The sequence below is a fragment of the Aricia agestis genome, chromosome 2 (assembly GCF_905147365.1).
Source record: "Aricia agestis chromosome 2, ilAriAges1.1, whole genome shotgun sequence".
Taxonomy (NCBI): domain Eukaryota; kingdom Metazoa; phylum Arthropoda; class Insecta; order Lepidoptera; family Lycaenidae; genus Aricia; species Aricia agestis.
Genome location: NC_056407.1, coordinates 8,849,996 through 8,870,695, shown reverse-complemented (window position 1 = coordinate 8,870,695; position 20,700 = coordinate 8,849,996). Strand labels below are relative to the sequence as shown.

The following is a 20,700-nucleotide window of genomic DNA, read 5'->3' as shown; positions in this document are numbered from 1 at the left end:
TTATGAAATAAGGGGGCAAACGAGCAAACGGGTCACCTGATGGAAAGCAACTTCCGTCGCCCATGGGCACTCGCAGCATCAGAAGAGCTGCAGGTGCGTTGCCGGCCTTTTAAGAGGGAATAGGGTAATAAGGGAGGGAAGGGATGGGAAGGGAAGGGAAGGGAATAGGGGAGGGTAGGGAAGGGAATAGGGTAGGGGATTGGGCCTCCGGTAAACTCACTCACTCGGCGAAACACAGCGTAAGCGCTGTTTCACGCCGGTTTTCTGTGAGAACGTGGTATTTCTCCGGTCGAGCCGGCCTATTCGTGCCGAAGCTGGCTCTGAATACATTATAATAATAATGTATTCAGCTCACAAAACTTCGTAGGTTTTATCGTTCATACAAAAAAAAGTCTTACTACAACAAAAGTCAAAGTTTTCTGTAGCCGCCTGTACTCGTGACTAAGGAGGCTTCTATGGCTGTAAGTGGTTTTATTTTTGAAACCGTATGTCATTTTTATGTGGCCACTTTTCGACAATATATTCCTTTCTATTGTCGCAAGGTGCTCATAGGGATAAGGGTTTAATATACGATTATAGGTGACACTAACTATTGTGTCTGACCTGCGCCGTGAGTTATTGTCATGATAAAAGTTATGGAAAAACCTCTAATACTTTTATGAATATCTTTCTCTCAGTTCAGTGAGAAACTATATTTTTTTTGTTTTATGAATCAAATTAGGTGTAAACAATAGTTATTTATTAAATATTACATAAACGTTCTTTGTAAGTTGTACCACTTCATTTATTTTGACTATTTTTATGAATTTATGAGTAATTTGTAGTTTAATTCTCCTCAATTATGTTTTCTTTCAGGCTCGTAAGTAATAATAGCCACTCTCAGTTCAAACACAGACATTTTTACGACATAAAAACTACCACTTTGAGTCTGAATAGGATAATAAGAGCGTATTTTTCGTGGAGGGTAAAAAGTTACACGCACCAGGCGGCAAATGCGAAATCGTAATAAAACTATCCGTATCATGTAAAGTAGGTACGACGTACGACGTAGCCATCATAATATTGAAAACTACCAAACTCCATCAATAAATGTGACATTGGCTGGGGAACTTTACGTTTTAGGGTTGTTCTTACACTGTATCGATTGTCGATAGTCGATAAATTGCGATACCGGAAACTTTTTAACCTAGACCTTCAGTACTAGGTAAGCATAAATAATGTATATCTTTAATTACTTACAACGTAAAAAACTTATATAAAGGCATAATGAATAAGAAAATGTTAATGTTCTAACTTATTACAAATAATAAATAATAAAATGCAAAACTTTCTGATAACAACCGCCAAAATCTATATTATATGAACCGAAAAGTATTTTATAAACATTTATTGCTTATAAACATTACTAGCTGTTTGACCGAGCTTTGCTCGGTATTCGATAAAACACGAATAAAATGACATTTTCTAAAAATGATTCCTAGCTAGATCGATTTATCGCCCCCGAAACCCCCTATATTATATGTACTAAATTTCATGAAAATCGTTGGACGCGATTCCGAGATTCCAATTATATATACTTATATACAAGAATTGCTCGTTTAAAAATATAAGATACATTAGGATAAAAAAACGTTATATCGATAATCGACACATCACTAGTAACGATGTTTGGCATCAGAACGCACGGCCGCAACTATCAAAGAGAAATCTTTTCCGTGTATCAATAAAGACGGGCGAGGCGTCGACTTGCCTTTATGTCCTACGTCATGCCTCTTAGCGAACATATGCATATTATTTACTTGGACGGAAAACTACTAAGTATAAAATATTGTCACCTAGGTAATAAAAGTGCTATTCTCTATCGAAAACAACAACATTTTTATTTAGATCCCAAAATATTGTATCTCAAATAAAGAAGGCAATTTAATTACAATATAATTAACGAAGCTAAGAAAATGACAAAAAAAATACACAATTGTAATTTTGTAATCGTCAAGTTTTGCAATAATTACAATCGCTGAAAATTCGTAGCACTTGCGTAGCGCTACGCGACGGTAGACGGGCTACGCGGCGTAGCGCTACGGAAATCTGGTCAAGATTTACTTACAATCTACGAATAATAAAAACTATAATCTTACAATTTTTTATTTGTAAATGTTAAGTATAATAAAGTACGCTTTTATGCTGAATTAAATCATCTGTATGTCATCAATTTCATATTGTTTACTGAAACCTACACTGAAACATTTAAAAAAACAAATCAAAATTTTAACGCGTAAAAGCAAATAAAGACTCACTCGTGAAGTGGCAGAGCGAATGAAGTCAAATATTATCGCATCAAAATAAAGGAGCACAGTTCCGATACGGGTAGAGCGTAAAATTATTTTCCTTGGCGTATGCAGATTAGGGGGAGAGTCGGGGCGCGGGATTAGTTCCGGTTTACTTTTTATAGGATTCCGATGATAAATGCTAGTGTTTGATACGCTAACGGGTGGTGCGTGAAGCGGGCCCAAATAACCACTTTTCCACCACCTTAGCGATTTGAATATTTTGATCGTTATATTGAGCTTTTATGATATGCATTGTTCAATAATATTATAGATTTGATGTTTGGGAGTTTTGAGTACGATTTATAAGGATTTTAATAAGTGCAATGCACGTAATTTTTTGTTTAAAAATTGGAGTTATATAATAATAGAACTAAACATTACAAGCGTAATATAAATAATTTAGACGTAAAACAAAGTCAAAGAATTGTAAACCCTAAACTCTCGCGTCGGTGTTAATAAAAATCTAACGATATTTCTATCACAGATGCCAACGGTTTCGAAGTCAGACAAAAAACGACGAAAATCACCGCGCAGACGGGAGGATGGACGATTGCCGATCCCAAAATATGATTTATAGATGTGCCGTCACCGACAATGCGCTTTCTATACGTCAGGCCGTGTCACCGGGCCGGGGGGAAGAAAATACCGCTACACACTTCGCCACCCCGTCAACACCCGATGTCTAAATACAGTTTCATTTTTATATTTTGTGGCTAATGTTTTCAATTTAGAAAGGGGTACGAAGATTTTGGCCGATTGACAACTACTATTGATATATAAGATACTGACCACCAATCACCAATTCGCTACCGCTATTGTGTTTTTTCGAGTTCACGAATACTTTTTTCAAAAATGGATAGCTACGCACGCAGGTGTACGCACTATTAGAAGGTTTACACGAAAAGGGGGTATGAAGGATTTGTATGGAGCCTGGCCGACCTACTTTCCGTCATTGTGTTTTTCCGCGTTCAAGAATATTTTTTCAAAAATGGATAGCTAACATCAATACAAACAAAAAACAATCTAGAACAAAACCACGTAAGGTGTCACATTTCGAAAATATGAGCTGCCAAAGTTTTACCAATTCAAGATATTATTGCAACTTTGGCAGCTCAAATCTTCGAAATGTGACACTTTACGCGATTTTTGAAAATTACGCGGCTTTGAAAAAATGCATACACCTTTACTTACTATGAGTATTAGAAGCTTTCATTATTTGTGCTTTGAACATTTTTTTTTCGTATGGCACTCGCACCGCTCCTTCGCTGATTCCTCAGAGTTCGTGCGTAGAATTTAGTTAGGTAATTTAATGTAAATATTAATTTATTTTAATTAATACCGCAAATATTAATAATTCACTCCAATGAAAATAAACATGCTTGCTGGCAGTCCCGGTTTTAGCACTACCAGCGCCCTAGGCGAGATTTCTTTGGCGCCTTTTTATCTGGCGCCCTGGGCGGTCACCCAGCGTCCCACTACCGCCTAACGCCCCTACTGCTTGCTGGTCTCTTCGTTTGAGAAAGATTACGATAAAAGTATATTAGGTGTAACTTGTAAGTAGGTAGGGAGTTAATGCAAAAAACTTCACTAATTGTTGAAACCTCCGAAAGCCTGTGATGGTAATTAAAGAAAAATCACAGAAAGCAGAGCATATGTGTTAAATCGAACAATAATCGCTCATATTGTCAGTTACAATACAATTTGTTTGGAAACCCGACGCGTGAGAGAAATAATAACAAATGATTCGCTCCCTAACACCGTCTGGCGTTGAAAGATCACGCCTATTGCTCTTTTACTGATGAAAAAACTTATTGCACAACCCGTAGATTGATATTTTTATAGATAAGCTATTAAAGTAAAAATATATCTATCGACTCTATCAGAATATACACCAGTTATACCCCACGGAGTAGGTACTCATGATATAAGTTACTAAGGTTTAACTTTTAACTTGTTTTGTTTTTGATCGCGTTCAAAATACATGTTACCTACCTGTAAAATACAAAATATAAGATACTGACCACCAATCACCAATTCATCAAAATTAAACATAATATTTTACAATGTAACGTTCCCGGAGATTCTAAATTATAATAGTGTTAATTCTATTTAATTACTATTTTTAACAAAAAATTAAAACCGACTTCCAAGGTAAAAACAATAATAACATCCTTATAATATGAACTAAAAAGCATTATATAATTTTTCTTATCTAATAGTGCCCTTTTCCGAATTCGGCTAAACCTCAACTATTTCTGTACTCAATCTTCATCATTTTGAAATCGGTACCAGATAGCTGAATCTTCAGTTCTCTGACAGAATATTTGAAACTTTTGGAACTGGCACCGACTTCAAAATTATGAAGATTGAGTACAGATCGACGGTGTTCCTGGATGTATCATCTGCATACGATAACGTTAGTCTTCCAGTATTCAGGCAAAAAATGCTACAGCTGATGCATCTCAGAGAGGATGACGAATTATATCTGCAATTCCCTTTCCTCCCGTACTATTACCATCACTTCACAAAATTCCTCCCTCCCTCCCAGGACTGTTTATATAGGTCTTCCCCAGGGTAATGTCGTCAGTCCTGCCCTCTGGGGTGTTTATACCTTCTAATTAGATTTATCCGTCAATAGTTTTTTGCTAGATACTTCAGTATGCAGATAATATAACCATTTACATTGCCTCTTAACGCAGCGAACTCCCTCAGGTTGAATGTGGGGATCCCCCACTTAACATCAGAAGACAATACCTTTCTGACAGATTTTTGTTTATATTATTTCAAAATTCATCCCACCCACTTCTTGATAAACTCCACACCCTTTCGCAGCTAGTTAGCTCTTCAAGCGACTGGCGGCATAAGGACCTTCCCTGACTTTTTATTAGCTAGTACCATACTATTACCCGTCGTCCTTGCCCTATTTTCCAGTGCAGGCTCAATCACCTTTACTCCACTCCCTATTTTCTATAATGCACTTACCTTCCGGCTTCCATCCAAAAGTGCTTCTAAATTTTTCTATAGATAAGGGCTCTACCATGGCCAACACTCTATTTAACCACATCATTCACCAACACTTTGAGGATTGGCTGCTTATTTTCACGGACGCTTCAAAACTTCTCCAAAGGGCGGTTGTGTTGGTATGGCCGTTTGGACACCGAAAGTTAATGTGATTCTAAATTTCAAATTACCTCCAAGCTCTTTAGTGTTTACAGGGGAAACCTCGGGGTAACCCTGGCAATTTTGGAGGCTCTGTCATTTGTTGAATCCCACCACCATAACAAATCCATACTTCCATACTAATATTATAAATGCGAAAGTGTGTCTGTCTGTCTGTCTGTCGTCTGTTACCTCTTCACGCTCAAGCCACTGAACCGATTTTGCTGAAATTTGGCATGGACATACTTTGAGTCCCGGGAAAGGACATAGGATACTTTTTATCCCGGAAAAATGTACGGTTCCCACGCGATAAACTAATTTTGGCGCAACGGAGTTGCGGGCGTCATCTAGTCCATTTATATACTTTCGGATTCCAAAAGTGCCTTAGAAGCCATAATCAGTAATCAGTTTCGCTCCAGATGCAAATTCCCACTGGTCTTGAAAATAAGACAGCTTCTCTTAATCAGGTGTCACGCTGACTTACAAGTAGTTCTAGCTTGGATACCGGGGCATAGCGGAATAACTAGCAATGAGGCTGTGGATTCTTATGTTAAAGACGCTATAATAAGTACGAGTACAGGAGTGTCAAGTCAATATAGGTAGGTATTATGGTCTTTAATTGTCAGGATTTAGTTCCTCTAGCGGCTAGCCAAAAACCACAATAATCAATATGTATGATGTAAAATAGCTGGCAGTTGGCACTATATACGGGTTAGAACTAGTGAAAGTAAGGAAAATCACTACTTAATTATTCAAAAATGTATTCCAGTTAGGCCATGCAGGTTTTTAAATTTAAACAAGAAAGCAAATTAAAAAAAATGTGGAATGAGACTGGGACATTGCAATTTGCAGGGCACCTGTTTTCTTAGCAAAGATATAAAGATAGGTAGGGTCAGAGACAGCTCCTTATGTGAATGCGGCCGAGACGTTGAGGGCACCCTGAGGGACCATAATATTTTTTCTCTTGCCCAAGATACCAACCTTCCTAATAGAAATTCCTTCCCCCTACTATTCCTCGCCCTATCAATTTTATTCCTGTTCTGTCCTTTGTAAACAGGTACTTCCTTTGTTGAAACTTTATGATGTATACTAAGGTTGGGTTGCACTTATTTTCCTGTTCTAAGGTTGCACCAAAGGTGTGGTTAAAGTTATGGTTAAAGTTAAACTAAATTTAACTTTAACTTTAATCTTCTTCTTCTTCTTTTGGCGTAAGCCTCCCCATTTAGGAGTGAACTTTAACCTTAACTTTGACCGAAGAAATTGACAGATGACAGCTGGTTCAACAAGGTTATAAATGAACGTGGGCGGCGGGCGCTGCTGGTAAAGGAGAACCGTCAAAAATAGCGTGTTTGTATGATGACAGCGTTAGTTCCTTTTTTCGCCACGTGCATTTAAAATCTTGTCGAGCTGGTTAAATATGGCGTCTTAATAGCGTCCATTTTTAACTTTAACCAAAGATTTGACATTTTGCATTGTAGTTAAAGTTAAAGTTAGTTGGTGCAACCCAAGCTATCAGAAATTAAATTGTAAGGTGTATAAGAGGACTAACTCTAAATGTTTGTATTTGTGTTAGACTTTTCAACAGACACCGTACGCGTCTCAACTCTCAGCATACCGTAAACTTATTCCTTCATAATTCATATTTAGAAGCCATCTCATAAAGGAGAGTCTCTGATATTGGCAACTCACAAAGGAGCAACTAATATAAAAGAAAAAGAAGAAGACACTTGGCAGTTGACAGTGACAATTCACTAAATATTACACTCGATTTTCATTTTGATTTTTCCATTGCGATTTTCACTTCCCACATCGCTGCTTTCGTATTTTAAATTAAGTTAACTTACAAAACCTATTAGTTTATGAGCATGATCGAATATCAGGTTAGTTGCCTTGGCCTTTGTAGTAAGCCCATTCCATGTCTCGGGTTTGTTTTGGTATCTGACGTATAATATTGATTTATTTTTTATATTCACGTAGACGTAAACCAGTGGAATTAATAATTTACTCGTTCACTTTGTATTTTTGCTTTTAAGGGATTTTAAAATGAGATGGACGGTTCACATAGAAGGAGGGCCGAGACGTGTTAACCATGCTGCGGTTTGCATTGGAGACAAAATTTATTCTTTCGGTGGATACTGCTCAACCGAAGAATACAAAGACTGGGAGCCAATTCCGGTTCATGTATTAAATACTTCGACCCTCAGATGGGCGCCAATATATTACCGTACCAATAATGACGTCCCATTTCAAAGATATGGCCACACAGCAGTCGCTTACGGCGACAAAGTGAGTACTGAGTAGTAATAAATAATTATAATTGTGTTGTTAGTAATATTTTTATTTACTTAATAGATACCTACGATTATTTTTTTAGGTATATATGTGGGGAGGTAGGAACAATGCTGTAGCGTGTGAAACTCTTTCATGCTTTGATACCAAAAAATTGGTATGGAGTAGTCCACAAGTCTCTGGTTTGGTCCCTAATGCTAAAGACGGGCATTCGGCATGCATCATTGGAAATAAAATGTATATTTTTGGTGGATTTGAATATCTGACTGACCAATATTCTCAGGAAGTTCACTGTTTGGACTTGGATACGATGAAATGGAGTTATATTAATCCTCATGGTACACCTCCTTCACACAGAGATTTTCACACAGCCGTAGCTTACAAGGATAGAATGTATATATTCGGTGGACGGGGAGATTTGAACATGCCATATTATACAGAAGAAGAATTGTATTGCCCTCAAGTATATTATCTTGATATTAAAACAGAGAGATGGACTAATGTTCATGCTAAAGGTTGTTGGCCTGAAGGAAGGCGAAGTCATTCTGCATGTATGTGTTTCTAATTTATATAACAAAACCATAACCTTAATAGATACATTTAAATCAATGTTAACAGGACCATTTTTGATCTGATAAAACTTGTAAAATCATAAAAAATTAACAATAATATGCTTTCTTCATTTTTAGGGCTGTACAATGGGTACATGTATATTTTTGGTGGTTTAAATGCAAAAACAAAGACTCATTTTAATGACCTGTACAGATATTCAATTGAAGGTAATTACTGGGAGCGCTTATGGGTACATGGAAATCAGCCGTGGAGAAGGAGAAGGCAGGCTTGCCTCCTGTACAAAGATAAAGTTTACATGTTTGGAGGGACTAGGTAACTATTACAATATTTATACTTAACATAAGTAATACCAAAGTCTGGGTAAACTAATAATATTCAAATTTAAAAAAAAAACATCAAAATTGTTTGCGTTTATCAATTCACAATCTGGAATAAAAATTTACATGCTTCTAATATTTAATATATATTGATTAACAGTCCAATAATAAGCGCAAATCAACAACCAGAGGAATATACTGAGGACAGCCCAGAGAGGTTGGTAGACAACAGTGATCTCCATGTTTTAGATTATTCGCCATCTCTTAGGACTTTGAGCATCCTTTGTGTTCTTGAATACAAGCTGGATCAGTCAGTGTTACCTCAAGAAATAATGTAAGTTTAATCTTAAAACTTAATAATATAACCTAAATTTACTTTATCATATAATTATTATCTATATATTAATATGTGAGAGAAAAACTTTGTAACCCTTGTTACGAAAATGGGGAAACGTATTATTATTATCGAGATATTATTATAACAAATAAAACGTTACACATACTACGACACTACTACTAAGAAAAATGACAGATTTTTGAGTGACAAGCCTATACATACGAATTATACTCTTTTATTTATGGTTGAAGTCTGTTGACAACAAGTTGACAAATTGAAAATGGATTATTGTTTTTTTTATTTAATTTTAGATACTATTAGACAATGCTTAAACGGCCAATCTGAGATCAGCTGAGTCCCAGAGACAAGAATTGAAAAAAACTATGATGAATTCAATATTTTTTACAAAATATAGGCAGTAGTCCTAATGTCGTTGCAAGTAAGGTCGAATTTCGACCTTTGGGCGATCTCTAGTAACTAGAGATCGCCTAATGGTCGAAATTCGACCTCAAATAAAAAATTAAATTATAGGTTTTCAACGCTTTTCTACTGATATTCTAGTGTCAAAATATTGACTTTATTATATTTCCTAAGCCAGACTCAGATTAATAACGTGAAATGATGAGTGATGGATGACCATAAAGTTACAGCAACAATCTCTGTCTGCTGTCAAACGAAACACATCATCTGTGTGTAAAAATATGTGTACGTATACACTTACACCAGCATGATTTCTATGAGATTAAATTGTCAACGTGCGGCACATGCCAACTGGACGTCAAAAGAGTGCTGCTGTCATGTATCACACATCTCTTTTTACCACGCAGTGTTACTGATAGTGACATCTCTCTTGCTCAGGCCTTTGTTTCTCTATTCCGCTAGGTATATTAACTTTATGGTGATGACAGACTGGCCTATACTTGTGTGTATGTCAATCAAAATCTCCTATATAGTGTGTGTAATGTTTTATTTGTTAAACAGACAGACAGACATGACAAATCTATAAGGGTTCCATTTGGCTACGGAACCCTAAAAAATGTATGATAAAAGCATTATTTCAAAATAATATCAGCTCAATGCACTCCTTCACCATATAAACTATAACTGTGCAAAATTTCAATCACCTACGTTTTCCGCATTTTTCGTCAAAAGGGATCCAAAGTTTTTCGCTCGCGTAATATAGATACGAGGGCTGCTATTTATGTATCCGGAATTAAAAAAAGAAACAAACATATATCATTTAATATGGTTTTATTGCTTTTCAAAATATTCGCCGCGATGATCGACACACTTTTGCATACGCTGGAACCAATTTTCATAGCACTTTTTCCATTCTGATTGAGGTATCTCCAAAACGTGCATTTTGAACGCATCAACAGCCTCTTCGCGGCTCGAAAAACGTTGACCACGAAATTTGTTCTTCGCGTATGGAAATAAAAAGAAATCGTTAGGTGCCAAATCAGGGCTGTACGGCGGATGACCAGTCAATTCGATCTTTTGACCCTCCAAAAACTGAGTTGTTTCAGCTGAGGTGTGACAGCTAGCATTGTCGTGATGTAATATGATTCTGCGTTGTCGGTTGTCCTTTCTTATTTCTTCAAAGACTTCTGGTAAACAAATGGTCGTATACCATTCAGAATTAACCGTTTTACGATTCTCTAATGGCACTGTAGCCACATGTCCATTAATTCCAAAAAAACAGGCGACCATTTGCTTCAAAGTACTTTTTGCACGAGTAACTTTTGTTGGTTTCGGCTCATCTTGGAACACCCACACCGTTGACTGTTGTTTAGTTTCGGGGTCATATGCATAGATCCAAGATTCATCACCTGTGTAGATATTATAAACGGCTTTTGACGTACCACGGTTGTATTTTTTTATCATTTTTTTGCACCAATCGACACGAGCCCGTTTTTGATCGATTGTCAAGTTGTGCGGAATCCAACGCGAACATATTTTTTTTACAGCCAAATGTTCGTGTAATATCTTATGTATGCTCGTCATACTTATGCCTAAGGACGCCTCTATCTCGCGATATGTAACATGACGATCACGCATTATTAGTTCCCGCACAGCATCTATATTTTGTGGGACAACAGCTGTTTTTGGGCGACCTTCTTTATTTTCATCCGTGAGCATAGACCGCCCACGATTAAACTCACTGTACCAGTGATAAACAGTGGTTTTTGATGGTGCTTCATCTCCAAAAGTTGCGGTGAGTTGAATAAAGCACTGTTGTTGATTTAGCCCACGCCGAAAATCGTAGTAAATCATTGCACGAAAATGTTCACGCGTTAAATCCATGGCAAATGAAGACACGCAATTTTCAAAATGACGCCACAATGGAAAAATAATTGACAGTCACATGAAACAAAATGTATTCTTCAACCAAAGAGTTCTATTTTCAAATGTTGTAATTACTTTTTAAATATTGTTCTTGTAAGTGGCCAGTTCCGGATACATAAATAGCAGCCCTCGTATCACCAACACTTGTAAATTATTATTATACTACTCTTGTTTTATCTTATTTTTACTTCAGTTTAAAACCAAGTCTCGTTTTTTTATTTGTTACAGAGAAGACATAAAATCAATGACGTTGCCGAATTGGATAAGCAGACCCATCAATCAAGCTGGATGATTATTTTTATTATTATTTATTAATATTTATTTATTAAATAAAGTACATGTTAAACATAAACAACAGTTGTATGCAAACCATGGTGCTTATTTTTATCAATGAAAAAAATATTTTGTTGTAATAAAATTCTACAAAAAATAAAGTTTCATTAGTAATAATGAAATTAGTGTCTTAACTTTTCGTTATATTTAGGACCTATAACAACAAAACTAGTACTTTTCCGATTTTTATGTAATGAATTTTATATTACTTAGACTGGGTTGCACCAGAGGTGTGGTTAAAGTTAAATTTATGGTTATAGTTAAGGTAAATTTAACTTTATCTTTAACTTTGCCTGGAGAAATTGACAGATGACAGCTGATCCAACAAGGTTTTAAATGCATGTGGCGAAAAAAAGAACTAACGCTGTCATCATACAAAAACAGCCATTTTTTATAGTTCTCCTTTACCAACAGTGCCCCCGCCCACGCGCATTTATAACCTTGTTGGATCAGCTGTCATCTGTCAATTTCTCCGGGCAAAGTTAAGGATACAGTTAAAGTTAAATTTACCTTAACTTTAACCATAAATTTAACTTTAACCACGCCTCTGGTGCAACCCAGTCTAAATGCATGTGGCGAAAAAAGGAACTAACGCTGTCATCATACAAAAACGCCATTTTTGACAGTTCTCCTTTACCAGTAGCGCCCCCGCCCACGTGCATTTATAACCTTGTTGGATCAGCTGTCATCTGTCAATTTCTGCGGGCAAAGTTAAGGATAAAGTTAAAGTTAAATTTGCTTTAACTATAACCATAACTTTAACCATGCCTCTGGTTAAGTTCTTTTCAATAATAATATGTTCACCATATTGTACAGGTGTAACAAAACAAAGTGATAATACTCTAGGCCTAGGGTATTTGTCCTTTCTATTCTAATAGTTCACTATGAAAGTGGCAGTGCTGAAAGAGCAAAATTTTTTTGTGACTTGTATGGGCAAGCGTCATGAATTTGCCCATGCAAGTTTAAAAAAATCTTTCAGCACTGCTACTTCAACAGTCAACTCATACAGGGGGCTCATATACACCCTAATCATTAGGACCTAATTTATTATCACAATATTTTGTGACATCCTGTAAATGGAATGGAAACTATAATAAAACATACTTGCAATTTTTGGTTTATTATAAAAGAAGAAACGTTACTCATCTTCTTTAACAACATGTTTTTTGCGCTCCACTGAGAATGGTACTGCTCCTTTCTTGCTATGTGCGCGCTTGTTTGCTTCTTTCCTCTTAGACTTTTCTCTTATGGTTCTCAATTCATTTTGAGCATTCAGTATGTGTTTAGGTACATGCCTATGTCTTGCAATGCGTTTAATCTGTGGGTGACTACCAAACTTCTCCTTGAGAGCTTCAGTGTAGTTCAAAGCTGTGCGCTCCCGAGGTTTAAGCTGTAATAGAAAAAACATGTTTTTAAATAGTCTAGCTCTCATCCACATATTCTAGTTGAAGCTGGTCATAACAAAAGAACATAAATTTTTGTTCTGGCCACACTTCTTTATTCACTTTATTTCTTATATTTCTTCTTATTTTATTATTAGTAACCACTTTAAGGAAGATTAAAAATTTATATAAAACTAGATGACGCCCGCAACTACGTTGCGCCAAAATTCGTTTATCGCGCGGGAACGATACATTTCTCCGGGATAATAAGTATCCTATGTCCTTCCTCGGAACTCAAACGCTGAACCAATTTTGCTGATATTCGCTATGGAGATATCCATAGCGAATATCAGCAAAATTGGTTCAGCGGTTTGGGCGTAAAGAGGTAACAGACACACTTTTATAATATTTAAATATTTATAATATTAGTATAGCATGGATTTACTAACCACTCCAAGTTTTTCTGAAGCTCTAGCTTTCCACATTCGTATATTCATTTCATCAGAACCAGTAAGAATGTATTTATTATCTAAGGACCATTTCACACATGTCAGTCTTTGCATTCTCTTAGTATGATATACATCTCTAGAGTGTCCTTTTAGACTTTCAAATAGTCTGACGGTTTTGTCATAGCTTCCAGCAACAAACTCTTTTCCTGTTGGTGAGTAGTCCACATCAATAACAGCTGAAGTGTGATCCATGTGGACATTTACAGGTTGTTTGAGCTTCCTGACATCAAATGTGTAGAGACTGAAATAGTTTTAATAATAAATAGGTTTAATATAAATAACATTTTTATTTTATGAAATAAGGGGGCAAACGAACAAACGGGTCACCCGATGGAAAGCAACTTCTGTCGCCCATGGACATGGGAATAGGATTACAGGGTAGGGGAGGTAAGGAAGGGAATAAGAAAGGCAAGTGCTGTTTCACGCTGGTTTTCTGTGAGCCCGTGGTATTTCTCCGGTAGAGCCGGCCCATTCGTGCCGAAGCATGGCTCTACCACGTAAAAGAAATAAGAAAATTAAATAGGCAAAAAAATATTAAAATATTTTCTTTTCCCTATCAACTTTCTTGCCAACTAAACAGCCACTGAAATTTACGCAATGCTCACTAATTGATAGCACTTATGACCTACTAATACAATACAGATTAATAGCTAGTCTATAAAATATTTTTTTCTGATCAACAATCAATCAATCAAATATAAAGTTTTTACTTTAATAGTTGATCCTCCTTATATTGGTAGAATGGTACAAATCTTTTTCTCACTTTAACGAGATTTAAAACACATAAGTAAGACATTTACTTGTAGTCTTCATTAGCCACAGTGAATATAAATGCTTCCATGGGATTCCAAGAAAGTGCGTTGGATCGTAACTCCATCACTACTTTTCTCAATGGTCCATTCTCGCGACAATCATACAAGATAATACTTCTGTCACTTGCACAAGATGCCAATAAGTTACTTTCCACCTGTAAGATAATATTTTGCTACTTAAATAAAAATTAGGAGTGCTATATTGTTCCCATTCATTTATATTTAAGGGGGATATTAGATTATCATATATATTGGATCCGAGATCATTGAGTCAGTGATATATGTAATATAGACATATGATTCATTTCTTCCTTGATCATAGATTTTTGACATTTGCTGAGAGATTGGATCCAATACGGTCATAGAAATAGGCGTTGCCAGTTATTTAATATAAAAAAGAGTTTTTAATTTCTTGTTCGTAAATATGTTTCAAATAATGTAATGTAATTATTTTTCTAATTATATATTTGGATAATCTTGCTGAAATAACAAAAAACAAGCCATATTAAAAATGACGATGTCTTTTGACAGATTGAATTCTCCGAGATCTAGTAACCCTGACGTCAATACCTGTCAGTGTGAGCGCTCTCCATTGGCTATTGAAACCACATATGACGTAAAATAGGATCAATGAAATATGATAATGTAATATGCAGATATGATCAAATGATTATATACAGTGTAACAAAAATAAGTGATAATACTTTAGGGTGTGTACGTGTTCCTTGTAGAGAGTTCACTGTGAAAGTAGCAGCGCTGAAAGACGAAATTTTTTTTTCACTTTTGTATGAGCAAGGGCCCGAGCGTCACGAGTTTCCCCATACAAAAGTGAAAAAAATTTTTGGTCTTTCAGTGCTGCTACTTTCACAGTGAACTCTCTACTGTATATTGGATCCTATATATGATCATAGAAATGATCCAATATAAATGATAATGTAATACCCCCCTATAGGGGTTTGGGTAATGTTGGCGTTATTTTTAAATTTCCAGGCCACTCAACAAAATGACATATTACGGACGAACATATCAAAGGGAATAAATATTATTATGAAGGACATAATAATATAGCTGAGATATTTAGGCACTTTAAGTTTTTATTTTCTACTAAAAATAAATTCAATCTTAACACAAATGCTAAGGAAAGACTAATTCTAAAATATGAATGTTGAAGTTTCAGGAATCAATGACTTTCCTCAATTAACTGCAGATGATTAAAAAAGATTATACACTTGATCTTACCAAATCAAACAAGCTTGCAGTTATTATGATGAAAACATTTAAAAACTATTTCTTTGTATACTTAGAAGTATACAAAGACATAGTTATTTTTATATCAAATATTTAGAATTTACAAGTATTTACCTGGTTAAATGCTACATGGTGAAGGCTGTCAACTCCCCACTTGAAAACCTTAATGGGCTCATTCCTTGTGCTCTCCCACAACTGGCAATGCTCCCCACATGTGGCAAATATTTGTTTGGTCCGGTGATGTGTTACTCCTGACACTACAGACATACTCAACAGTGTATTAACTGGGTCCTCATCATCCTCCGACTGCACATTTGATTTCCATGTCTTGATTGTTTTGTCATCACCAACACTAGTGAAGTATTCACCGCTAGGCGTGTAACATATGGACCTCACCCACCCTTCGTGAGCAACAAAATTTCGTAAGCACTTTCGACTCGCCAAATCCCAGAGTCTTATCTCGCCATCGAATGCACCGCTGGCCAACAACGCTAGTCTGCTTGGATGCTTCGCGAGACTTGACACTCCATCTCTGTGCCCATCTAAACTCCCTATAAATGGCTTGGCGAATACTCTCTCTAGTTTTACAGCATTAAGAGCTCTGACATACTCTCTTGGACCTTCCAGAGGGTGAAGGGTAGGATCATAGTTTCTTGGAACTGAAAATTAATAATAAGTCTTATCACGATCAGGCATAGGAGATGTAATTGGGTTGAAGTAAATGTTTAATTTTGTTGTAGCTGCCTTACTTTTATGAATATCCTTTTTCGTAGCCCGTAAATAATCTTCAGGGTTACGACTTATAACTTTTACTTTTAAACTAGCCATGACTCGTTGAGTATGTAAAGAATTCTGTAAACTTCAAGTATTTTTTATTTAATACTTATCATGTTGTAAGCGCATAGTTTTAAATAAAAGGATGTTAGAATTCACAAAAAATAATGGCACGGCACGTGTAGTGTAGGTACCTATTTATTATTTTTTGGATGTCAGCACAGACTACGGATACTACGTATGATGTCAGCTTCTTCGTCTTCTTTCTTATTTTCTTTTTTCTTATTATGGCACTTCGGCTATATAACCATGGCCAGTGTCAAGTATAATAAATGGCGGGGAAACAGTATTGTTGCATACAATTTTCAGCATCGTTTCTTTATATCATCAGGTCAAAAGTCTAGTCAAAATCGAAGAAAATATAGGAATATTTTTAATTTGATTGTCAAACAGTTTCCATTTTAGTAACTAGATGGCGTATGGGTAGACAACTATCGGTAATACCAGGGAATACCATCAATAATTGCTACAAAACTGGGCAAAAGAATGTAAAACTTGATACATTTCAACTTGAAAAAGACGCAATAATATTCCAATGAATAGGATAATAAAGTTATTATAACGATGTTTTAGCTAAAATTGACGGAAGAAATAGCCCTATTTACCGATTTTCACACCAAATGTCACAGGAATTATACATTTTGGTTTTGACAACATCTTACCTGCACTTGTGCAAGATAACGGATATTTAATGGCTAATATTTTGCCAATAATGAATATCAAAAACCCAAAAACCACAATTTGGGAAAAAATAATAAAAACCACACCAACAATAAAAAGTAGAAGAAGTTTGAAAGTGACATGCCCGCCAAAACTCTTTCAGTTGTCAAGTTTAAGTTTGACAAGTTTTTATTATGTCAGTGTGTTCCGAAACTATTACCAGTGTACTGGCCTAATCGCTTAGGCCAATGATCGCTTAGGTTTAAGATATATTTTTGATTTATGTCACACTTCACAGTACACTGATATTTTTTGGAAACACAACCCATATGTAGTCAGTGATGCCAACCTGCAGATAATTTCAGATCGGTGAGGAACCAATAGAAAATCTAGAAGTGTCTATCCTTACGCCATCTAGTTAAGATTGTTAAAATTAAAATTAAAAAATATAAATGAAAATCCCTCATTAAAAGCAACTTTTGTTATAAAACCACTTTCATAAACGCAATATTTAATATACCTACCTATCGAACAAAGTTCTCTCCCCAAGCGTACAAACTACGAAAGAGTGACGTCAGTCTTTCGTAGCACTTTGTATGGAACGTTTCGGGCAGGTCTATTTTATGAGATGTTTTTAAGCTATCAGAGTCATTCTTTCAGCGATGTTTCTATTTTTTAAGGGTCGTTCAATTACCAATAAGAAAAAAAAATAGTCATCAAGCCTATTAATAAAAACGAGTAATTGCTTGCCAGTCATAGGTAAGCTTTCGAAAGCAATGCAAGGACACCGTTCCAACTAAAGTATAACTAAAATATTATAATATAATTAATGAGTGTTCTATTGTAATTTTCTTTCAGTAATTATTTTTTTAACTGTAAATGTAGCTTTGTAGTGTGAAGCGAATTAGACTCTAATTATTATTATTAGACTTATAAAATTTATGTAGCGGCTCTTTGAAGGTATGAGAAAATCTACAAACTTGATATTTGGCTCATCTGATTGGTAAGTCTGCCGACCCCTGGTTTAGGCCAATGATCGCTTAGGTTTAAGATATTATTTTTGATTTATGTCACACTTGACAGTACACTGATATTTTTTGGAAACACAACCCATATGTAGTCAGTGATGCCAACCTGCAGATAATTTCAGATCGGTGAGGAACCAATTCGATTATCATTTATATTTTTTAATTTTATTTTTAAGAATCCAAACAAGATGGCATAAGGATAAACACTTCTAGATTTTCTATTGGTTCCTCACCGATCTGAAATTATCTGCAGGTTGGCACCACTGACTACATATGTGTTGTGTTTCCAAAAAATATCAGTGTACTGTCAAGTGTGACGTAAATCAAAATATCCTAAACCTAAGCGTTCATTGGCCTAAGATATTAGGCCAGTATACTGGTAACAGTTTAGGAACACGATGACACGTCAAACTGAAAACTGACAGCTGAAAGAGTTTTGGCGGGCATGTCATTTTCAAACTTCTTCTACTTTTTATTGTTGGTGTGGTTTTTATTATTTTTTCCCAAATTGTATTATTTGGGTTTTTGATGTTAAAATATTAGCCATTAAATATCCGTTATCTAGCACAAGTGCAGGTAAGATGTTGTCAAAACCAAAATGTATAATTCCTGTGACATTTGGTGTGAATATCGGTAATATATATATATATATATATTACCGATATTCACACCAAATGTCACAGGAATTATACATTTTTGTGAATATCGGTAATATATATATATATATATATATATATTACCGATATTCACACCAAATGTCACAGGAATTATACATTTTGGTTTTGACAACATCTTACCTGCACTTGTGCTAGATAACGGATATTTAATGGCTAATATTTTAACATCAAAAACCCAAATAATACAATTTGGGAAAAAATAATAAAAACCACACCAACAATAAAAAGTAGAAGAAGTTTGAAAATGACATGCCCGCCAAAACTCTTTCAGCTGTCAGTTTTCAGTTTGACGTGTCATCGTGTTCCTAAACTGTTACCAGTATACTGGCCTAATATCTTAGGCCAATGAACGCTTAGGTTTAGGATATTTTGATTTACGTCACACTTGACAGTACACTGATATTTTTTGGAAACACAACACATATGTAGTCAGTGGTGCCAACCTGCAGATAATTTCAGATCGGTGAGGAACCAATAGAAAATCTAGAAGTGTTTATCCTTATGCCATCTTGTTTGGATTCTTAAAAATAAAATTAAAAAATATAAATGATAATCGAATTGGTTCCTCACCGATCTGAAATTATCTGCAGGTTGGCATCACTGACTACATATGGGTTGTGTTTCCAAAAAATATCAGTGTACTGTCAAGTGTGACATAAATCAAAAATAATATCTTAAACCTAAGCGATCATTGGCCTAAACCAGGGGTCGGCAGACTTACCAATCAGATGAGCCAAATATCAAGTTTGTAGATTTTCTCATACCTTCAAAGAGCCGCTACATAAATTTTATAAGTCTAATAATAATAATTAGAGTCTAATTCGCTTCACACTACAAAGCTACATTTACAGTTAAAAAAATAATTACTGAAAGAAAATTACAATAGAACACTCATTAATTATATTATAATATTTTAGTTATACTTTAGTTGGAACGGTGTCCTTGCATTGCTTTCGAAAGCTTACCTATGACTGGCAAGCAATTACTCGTTTTTATTAATAGGCTTGATGACTATTTTTTTTTCTTATTGGTAATTGAACGACCCTTAAAAAATAGAAACATCGCTGAAAGAATGACTCTGATAGCTTAAAAATTCACCAAGATATGACAATTCAAACATCTCATAAAATAGACCTGCCCGAAACGTTCCATACAAAGTGCTACGAAAGACTGACGTCACTCTTTCGTAGTTTGTACGCTTGGGGAGAGAACTTTGTTCGATAGGTAGGTATATTAAATATTGCGTTTATGAAAGTGGTTTTATAACAAAAGTTGCTTTTAATGAGGGATTTTCATTTATATTTTTTAATTTTAATTTTAACAATCTTAACTAGATGGCGTAAGGATAGACACTTCTAGATTTTCTATTGGTTCCTCACCGATCTGAAATTATCTGCAGGTTGGCATCACTGACTACATATGGGTTGTGTTTCCAAAAAATATCAGTGTACTGTGAAGTGTGACATAAATCAAAAATATATCTTAAACCTAAGCGATCATTGGCCTAATCGCTTAGGCCAGTACACTGGTAATAGTTTCGGAACACACTGACATAATAAAAACTTGTCAAACTTAAACTTGACAACTGAAAGAGTTTTGGCGGGCATGTCACTTTCAAACTTCTTCTACTTTTTATTGTTGGTGTGGTTTTTATTATTTTTTCCCAAATTGTGGTTTTTGGGTTTTTGATATTCATTATTGGCAAAATATTAGCCATTAAATATCCGTTATCTTGCACAAGTGCAGGTAAGATGTTGTCAAAACCAAAATGTATAATTCCTGTGACATTTGGTGTGAATATCGGTAATATATATATATATATATATATATATATATATATATATATATATATATATATATATATAT

At 35.3% G+C, this 20,700-nt stretch overlaps 2 protein-coding genes and 1 long non-coding RNA gene across 4 annotated transcripts; 1 reads left to right on the top strand and 2 right to left on the bottom strand.

Moving 5' to 3' along the window:
• Nucleotides 1–1,840: 1,840 nt before the first annotated feature.
• On the bottom strand, nt 1,841–19,686 carry LOC121736859. Its single transcript, XR_006037073.1, has 4 exons — nt 19,537–19,686; nt 12,526–12,532; nt 7,298–7,301; nt 1,841–1,851 (listed from the first exon to the last, which is right to left on the bottom strand). It is a non-coding gene; the product is annotated as an uncharacterized LOC121736859 (long non-coding RNA).
• Nucleotides 7,265–11,798, top strand: LOC121736847 (kelch domain-containing protein 3). 2 transcript variants are annotated; one of them, XM_042128300.1, is made up of 6 exons: nt 7,265–7,369; nt 7,523–7,775; nt 7,864–8,329; nt 8,468–8,663; nt 8,829–9,002; nt 11,580–11,798. In XM_042128300.1, exons 2-6 carry the CDS (start codon nt 7,533–7,535, stop codon nt 11,641–11,643), a joined length of 1,143 nt encoding a protein of 380 aa, XP_041984234.1. In that variant the 5' UTR covers nt 7,265–7,369; nt 7,523–7,532; the 3' UTR covers nt 11,644–11,798. The 2 variants fall into 2 exon arrangements, with proteins under 2 accessions (XP_041984234.1, XP_041984242.1); XM_042128308.1 differs by having other exon boundaries at nt 7,265–7,391.
• On the bottom strand, nt 12,780–16,587 carry LOC121736846 (DDB1- and CUL4-associated factor 13). The gene is made up of 5 exons (XM_042128285.1): nt 16,385–16,587; nt 15,750–16,294; nt 14,376–14,542; nt 13,516–13,816; nt 12,780–13,074 (listed from the first exon to the last, which is right to left on the bottom strand). The coding sequence occupies exons 1-5, from the start codon at nt 16,461–16,463 to the stop codon at nt 12,823–12,825; spliced, it is 1,344 nt and encodes a 447-aa protein (XP_041984219.1). The 5' UTR covers nt 16,464–16,587; the 3' UTR covers nt 12,780–12,822.
• Nucleotides 19,687–20,700: the final 1,014 nt, after the last annotated feature.

Bases quoted from the DNA above. Each gene is read 5' to 3' on its own strand.
- LOC121736847 (XM_042128300.1), top strand. From the start codon at position 7,533: ATGAGATGGACGGTTCACATAGAAGGAGGGCCGAGACGTGTTAACCAT. The intron at 7,776-7,863 runs GTGAGTACTGAG...TTATTTTTTTAG, and splicing joins CAGTCGCTTACGGCGACAAA to GTATATATGTGGGGAGGTAG. The intron at 8,664-8,828 runs GTAACTATTACA...ATTGATTAACAG, and splicing joins TACATGTTTGGAGGGACTAG to TCCAATAATAAGCGCAAATC.
- LOC121736846 (XM_042128285.1), bottom strand. From the start codon at position 16,463: ATGGCTAGTTTAAAAGTAAAAGTTATAAGTCGTAACCCTGAAGATTAT. The intron at 16,295-16,384 runs GTAAGGCAGCTA...ATTAATTTTCAG, and splicing joins GAAAAAGGATATTCATAAAA to TTCCAAGAAACTATGATCCT. The intron at 13,075-13,515 runs GTTAGTAAATCC...TTTCTATTACAG, and splicing joins CTTCAGAAAAACTTGGAGTG to CTTAAACCTCGGGAGCGCAC.